At 41.0% G+C, this 7,490-nt stretch overlaps 1 protein-coding gene across 2 annotated transcripts in view; it reads left to right on the forward strand.

The window, feature by feature from the left end:
• Window positions 1-6,882, forward strand: part of btbd1 (BTB (POZ) domain containing 1) — a 10,754-nt gene extending 3,872 nt beyond the window's left edge. Inside the window, exons 3-8 of one of the 2 annotated variants that reach the window (XM_015375646.1) lie at window positions 1,315-1,420; window positions 1,512-1,709; window positions 1,865-2,057; window positions 2,154-2,241; window positions 5,921-6,067; window positions 6,164-6,882. In XM_015375646.1, coding sequence (XP_015231132.1) covers window positions 1,315-1,420; window positions 1,512-1,709; window positions 1,865-2,057; window positions 2,154-2,241; window positions 5,921-6,067; window positions 6,164-6,322 — 891 coding nt within the window. In that variant the 3' untranslated portion in view covers window positions 6,323-6,882. The remainder of the gene's footprint in view (window positions 1-1,314; window positions 1,421-1,511; window positions 1,710-1,864; window positions 2,058-2,153; window positions 2,242-5,920; window positions 6,068-6,163) is intronic. The other variant, XM_015375647.1, reaches the window with a different exon arrangement.
• The last annotated feature ends 608 nt before the right edge of the window (window positions 6,883-7,490 follow it).

The following is a 7,490-nucleotide window of genomic DNA, read 5'->3' on the forward strand; positions in this document are numbered from 1 at the left end:
TCACTGCGGCGCCGCACCCACCGCACCGCAACGGTAAGACCGGAGTCGGTGTGAGCCGGGGGTAATGCATTTGAAAGTGTCCTTTGTAAGTGCAGCAGATAAAATGTAAATAAACCCTGACACAGATGTTAACTGCAGTCAAAATTGAAATGAGTGAAATTTCATTCAGTTTATGGTGAAAAATGAATAATGACTCAGGAATGCATTAAACTATGATGAGGTTGAAAGACCCGTTTGCTTAGCTGCCCCCAAGGGTTCTGGTCGGGTCCAGCTGAAACAAAGAGAGGGTTAACTCGCGATGTAGCGGTTAGATTCAGCAACACGTGACTTGTTCGGTCTGTAGTGAGCATTAGCATTCAGTAAAACCTTTAGAAACCATCAGCAGTTGAATCAGAAAGCTTATTTCAAATAAAAACACCAACACCACTATCTATTCCACCTATACTTCACCCAAGCAGAGCACTTATTAAGCATCAGATGTGAAGGAGGGGGAAGAGTGAAGTTACTGTTTGGTCCAGTGGTTCGAAGGCCTTCGGCTTGGTCCGGTTTTCTGCAGGCCCATCTGCGGTCGATTCCGTTCTTCCAAAAGCAACTCAAAGAGATTTGGATCCATGCGATTCAACAATAAGAGGCGATTTGCAAGGGGGTTAATTTCATAACTCACTGTAGCACGGGACATCTCCCTTTTAGCTGTGGTGGTTAGCTTGTAGCTGAAGCTTCTTCGATGCTGCTCCATACCAGCCATTCACGGTCCGGCAGCTTCTAACAGCTCCTTCGACGAAAACAGTGATCGGGGCCCCTGTTGTTTGGCGGTTAGCAGAGCTGGATTTGCTCTTTCTGTCTCTGCTGCAGCAGAATTCAGGATACACTGCGTTCATTCGGTTTGAATTGCGGGAAGAATAAACACTGCATTCAGCTCCTTCTGAATCGCAGGGAAAAGGCAGTCTGACTCGGTCCAGCGAGCACAGGCTTCCCCGGAGGGATTTGATTGCTATGTAGCATAGCCTTCAGCTGGGAGCGCTTTTGCCTAGCCATTAGCGGCACAGAGCCACGGGCATAATAGGACACTAATATGGGAAGCTAGTGTTTTTTAAAACCTACGCCGGAGGGGTGTGTCTTCAGAGGAGTAGTTCCTGTTTCAGCGACAATGTATCGCAAAAGTGGTTGGGCTGACCTTTTTAGTAGGGTTAGGACCCTTTTTTTTTTGCACTGCTTCTTATATCAAATACCTAAAGCAAAAAATGAATCGATTATTGATATCGACTGTCATGAAAGGCTTATATGGGTTGTTTTTGTTTGTGCTTTGTCTAACAGGCGAGGTTATTTGATGAGCCTCAGCTTGCCACTCTCTGCCTGGACACCATTGACAAAAGCACTGCAGACGCAATAAACGCGGAGGGCTTTACTGACATTGACCTGGGTATGTTTGTCCTCTTTACTCCACGTGTGCTATTCCACCATGTGGATTTAAGATCTAAAAGTGTAGCTGCTCTGTGTGTTTGTATGCGTAGATACTCTATGTGCAGTGTTGGAGAGAGACACTCTTAGCATCAGGGAGAATCGTCTGTTCGAAGCAGTGGTCCGCTGGGCAGAGGCAGAGTGTTACAGACAGCAGCTTCCCCCGACATCGGAGAACAAGCAGAAAGTCCTGGGAAAAGCCCTTCCACTGATCCGCTTCCCTCTTATGACCGTTGAAGAGTTTGCAGCCGGTATGTGTCCTGGCAGAAGTTCCGTTTTGCTTATCAAGCTGATAACATTGATCCTGAGCAGTTCTCCAATCACTCCTCACGTTCTTCATGTTCCTGATGTGTCCATACAGCTCCAAACCACAGAAACCAGTTTGATATTTTTTCTTGTGCAACAGGGCCTGCCCAGTCTGGAATATTGTTCGATCGGGAGGTGGTAAATCTGTTTTTACACTTTACAGTAAACCCCAAACCACGGGTCGACTACATTGACAGGCCTCGCTGCTGCCTCAGGGGGGAGGAGTGTAGCATTAATAGGTTCCAGCAGGTTGAGAGTCGGTGGGGGTACAGCGGCACCAGCGACAGAATCAGGTCAGGCTATGTTTGTTAGACGATACCAGAATAAGAAAAAAGCTGAGTCATGTTTCTTTTTTTTATGACTTTTTTCCTGTTTATCTCTCCCTTTAGATTTAATGTTAACAGAAGAATATGCATTGTGGGTTTTGGCTTATATGGTTCCATACATGGACCCACCGACTATCAGGTCAACATACAGGTAAGGCCTACAACCACTGGAAAGTCTTCTTTAGGAAAACATTCATACAAGGCTGAAAGGTTAAATGTTGTAAGAATTGCTGCCATCTAGTGATGAAACGTCCCTCTATCAAACATGTATTGTTCCAGCGTGTTAAAAAGCCTCTACAACGGGCGGGCAGGTGGGGCAGTGGTTAGTGCGCACGACCCATGTGCTGAGGCGTTAGTCCTCCACGCAGCCCGGGTTCGAATCCGACCTGTAGTCCTTTGCCGCATGTCTCTCTCGCTCTCATGCCCCTTTTCTGTCAGCCTACTGTCAGAAAATCAAGCCACTAGTGCCGTAAAAACTCAAAAAAAGAACAAAAAAAGCCTCTACAACACAGTTGTATCAAAAATGGAATAAAACATGAAAGATATGGAAAAAAATTCAACAACACAGAAAGGGCAGTGAAATGAATGTTTACATGGTTTCAGTAGCCGTAGTCGTCATGATGAGGGTGAACTGAAGGTCCAAGTCTCTACAAGATGGATTTACTGTGACTAAATATCAGTGTTCATTACAGCTTTGAAAGCTACTGAACTAAACCCACATAAACCTACAATTCTACACCAACAAGATGGGTATATGTTTGCATGATCTACTGTTATGCTTTCCAAAGTAATGAGTAACACTGTCTTATAAACCGAATTAAAATGTTAGTGTTGCAAAATGGCAATTTAGTCCTTTTTAAAATATTTCTCCTTCCTTCGCCCCTACCACCTCGAGAAGGCTCGCTCGGTGTTGATCCTTTTTTTTTTTTTTTGCTTTCTTGGGAAGAGTGAAAGCGTTTCTTGTGTTGCTGCTGCATATGCATGGTCCTGCATTGTGCTGCAGTAATGCAGACTTTCAGTTGTTTGGTTAGCGTCTCCAAATGACCTTCCAAGCTGCCGTTAATCACACTGAAGTGTCAATAAACATGTTGTTCTTCCACTTTGTTAGTATTGACTTATCCCTCCCTAACTTGGGTACTTTCAAGATGGCAGACTGTCATGACGCTTTGTAAACAGGTGACCGGCCGTATTTATAAACTAATATAATATTCCTCTCTTATGAAAATGTATCTGATTATTAGTGGAGGAAATAATACAGCAATTATAACACCTATGTATAAAGAGAAACGTAAGAGCAATTGTAACACGACGATTCTTTAAAACAGCTGATTAAAAACACAAAATGCAGCCAATAAAATTAACATTAAAGTTACATATCTTAGTATTTTCTCACCTTGGAGAAGTTGATCTGCGTCCTTTAGGTAGTGATGAGTCTTTGACTCCTGCAGAGTTAAATGGTCTCTTGCTAATAAGTAAAGGAAGGATGGAGATGGTTTAGGAGTGTTAGGCTGGGCCTTATAGGACCGCTGCCCTTTGAGGGGAGCTCTATAGAGAGTCTACTCCTTCCTGTTAGGAGCCTGTAGGTACTCGGCTCTGAAAATACATGTTGCCTCTCCAAAATGTGATTAAAGATATCTTGAGTTGTTATTTTTCCCTAGAAATAATATAAAAATATTACACATCATTAAAAAAATCTTAAAAACATAACAAATTAAAATTTAGTAAATAATATATGTCCATTTTATTAAAATTATTAGTTGTTTTCTTCTTTCACAGGGCCCCATGCCCATCTTTGCCTAGGACCCCAAATTTCCTTAATCCACCCCTGCTTCAATTCTCTCCTCCAGTTTTAGTCTGTTGTGCAGAAAATTACCTCCCCTGATGCGAGAGTGTGCATCGCACCTAAACTCACACTCATTGATGAGAAAGCGGATTGAAATATGAACAAAAAGGGAATTTTTAAACAGATTCTTAATGTTTTAATATTACTTATACATGGATGCCTTAAAATGTATAGTTTTGGTGGACACGTTTCAGTCGATGTGCTACAGTCAGTGTGTACTGTGCCATGAATAAATTCTCTGCTCAGTAGATGCCAATTCCCGATTTTGCTATCAACGCTATTCTAGATAATTTCTGACACTTTATTTGTTCAACTTAGAACCTGGAGCCTGCCAAAGATTCGCATCCCTACTTATTCTGACATTCCCTCAAATCGCGTCGTCTTTGCCGCTCGGCCGTGATGCTGTTCAGAACACAGTAAGCTGCTCCGCTGGTTGTGCGACTGAAATGAAATCGCATTTTTACTCAGGCTACTCATAAGTGCACAGCCTGCCAAATGTTGAAAGGGCAATATTATTGCTATTACTGTTAATGTATAATAGAAGGGGGATGATTTTTGATGATTTTTAAGATTTCAACTCGAGTACAGGTCTTAACAGTATATATATATGTTCACTTGAAATAAGACTGTAACCCAGTAAAAAAGGTGTGAACTGACTGAACCATCGACTTGTAAAAGTAATTCATTAACTTGCTGTATAATCCAAACAGAGGAAATAAATCCAAACATCCAAGTAGTGCCGATGCTTTCCGGGACTTTGAACCACCTCGGGATTTTCTGTTATGTTCATTACAACACCGTGAAAAGCACTTTCACTTCACAGAATTTTTCATTTCTTTTGTTGCACCTAAATACTTCAGATCATCAAATTAACTTTGATAAATAACTTGAATAATGCAAAAATGTTCAAATAGATATTTTATGTTTAAAGTAAACACATGGTCCTGTGTCACAAAATAAAGCTTTTTTAGTCATTAAACCATTAGGTACTTATAATTAACCTCAAGTGACTAGTTCAATCTCAGTAGCCCCATCCAGACCTGATTTCTGTTAGATGTGTAGAATCAGAGACTTAATACGATTTAGAACAGGAACAGTCAACCTATATGGCATGAAGTTGGCCAAACTATCATAAGGAAAATCCAGGAAAAGATAAACTGATTCTCTGACATTGATCAGAGGACCATGGTAGTTCTTAACAGATGGAGAAACATGAAGCAGCGATGAACCTCCCCTCATCTGTAAAAGGAACATCAAGGGAGAAACAAAAGAACTAATAACAGCATCCATCCTTTAGACCCAATTATTTTCTATTAAGATCAGTGTTCAAAATCTAAATAAGATGGACAATTGTGGCCAACGTCCATGAGGCGTTCAAAGACTACATTTCTCCCCTAAAAACATCTTCATGATCCCGAACACATGAAAGTATTCTGACCTAAAAGAGCTGTTTGGAAGGTCTGCATCATGTTAACTTTATTATAAAACTAAAAAAGCCTTTCATCATAAGCACATCAACATTGAAGGCCTTGGTCTGCTTCAGCATCTGAGTGATTAGCCTCGATTATTAAAACCTTGACTTCTTTATCTATATGGTCTAACATTCTCATCACTTGGCAAACAACTAGTATTACTCCTTAGGGGGGTAGTGATGTAAAAACACAAAGTAAACTAGATGAATCTGTTTCTGAATTCTGACATTGTTTTTGTATATAAAATTGATTAGATTACAAGACAGAAAGATTTCTGTAGAGTCTTTAAGGTTAAACCCAGGAACATAGAGGCAGCCCTCAGTCTCCTCATGTGGGATTGAGATAGAAGGTGGGAAGATGGTTGCTGTGGAGCTCCCACACCCGAACGGTCTACAGCCGCCAGTCTCGCCATTTGGGGAAATGGGACTCCTTTTTTTTTTAGGTCATCTTCTTTTTAATATGCTGATGAATCAAACCATGTTTCCAGTAACAAATCAACACTTTTCTATTTTCAGATCATAGAAAGCGACAAACGCATCACACTAGGTCAGAATGACACCGGTTTCAGCTGCGACGGCTCAGGAAACACCTTCAGAGTGATGTTTAAAGAGCCTGTGGAGATCCTCCCCAACATCAGCTACACTGCATGTGCCACCCTAAAGGTTAGTCGAACCCATCATCCAAATAATTAATCTTTGAAGCCTAAACAGACTGGTTTTATTTATTTATTTTTACTCTTTTTCGTTTTTCTCACTCAGGGTCCAGACTCTCATTATGGCACTAAAGGGTTGAAGAAAGTGACAAAAGAATCAACCACTGGGACCAAAACAACATTTCTGTTTTTTAGCTCACCTGGAAACAACAATGGAACGTCAGTGGAGGACGGACAGATACCCGAGATCATCTATTACATATGAACTTTGCGTGTTGCCATGCAGGTACAAAGAACCAGGAGACCTCAGACCACTGGGTAGATTGGACTGCTATGAATGAATGCAGTGCCTCGGGATCCCATGGAGTATTAAAATATGTATGTATGTGTGTGTGTGTGAGAGAGAGAGAGTGGAAGAATCTATGTACATAAACATGCAGCTCTGTTTGTGTGTGGAAAAGGTTTTTTTTTCGGCCTAAAATACTTTTTCTGTCATAAGTTGTCTGAATACTGACGTTCTGTGATGCAGAAGTTGTACAGATAAAAAGGCAAAGGCAGCAATCCAACCTTCATCGAGGCCAACTCACTATATCGGTTTGTGCTGATGCATATTTTAATCGTGCACTGTTGTACTTTATAAAGCAGGTGTCTTCAAGTACTTTCTGTTTGTTGTACAAAAAGGACCAGTCTTCATTTTGCCAGTGGTTCACTCTGTAAATTATTAGTCAATATTTACTTAGCACTTCACTAAAATGTACACGGGAAAAGAAAATTTCCTGAGACATTTATGGCTAATTTAAACGTTCGTTAGTTTATTTTTTAGCAATAAAATGTGCTAAGACCAAACAGGCGGGTCTTTTCATTTAGCATTTAGAATTTGTGCATTCTTCTTTTCTGCCACTAGGTGATACTGTCTCCTTCCAAACTGGGTTCCAACCACTGAAATTATTTATGGTAGTATATCTACTAAACTCATATATTTTGTCACATTACTTCCACAAACATGAAAATATTGTATTGGAATCTTATGTGAAAAACCAACACAAAGTGGTAAACAACTGTAGAGTACAAAAAGCGTTTTTACTAACAGACTGAAAAGTTGTGGGAGATATTTAGCTCCTTTTTCTGAGTGCAAACGCCTGCCTTCAGAGGTTGCCAGATGATTGATTGATTTTGACGGCCTCACAAGTTGGTTAGGAGAATATTGGGAAGCAAACAGCATCATGAAGTCAAAGGAGCACACCAGACCGGTATGGGGTAGATACATGGAGAAGCTTAAAGCAGCATTACGCCATAAAGAGACTGAACATTTTACAGAGCACTATACCATCCATCATCAGAAAAGGGTGGAAACTAAACCTATGGAGACGACACCACCCACTAAACTTAAAGGCTGAGCAAGGAGAGCACTGATCGCAGGTCCAGCCAGAAGG

Source organism: Cyprinodon variegatus, unplaced genomic scaffold (assembly GCF_000732505.1).
Source record: "Cyprinodon variegatus isolate N-32 unplaced genomic scaffold, C_variegatus-1.0 Scaffold122, whole genome shotgun sequence".
Classification (NCBI taxonomy): domain Eukaryota; kingdom Metazoa; phylum Chordata; class Actinopteri; order Cyprinodontiformes; family Cyprinodontidae; genus Cyprinodon; species Cyprinodon variegatus.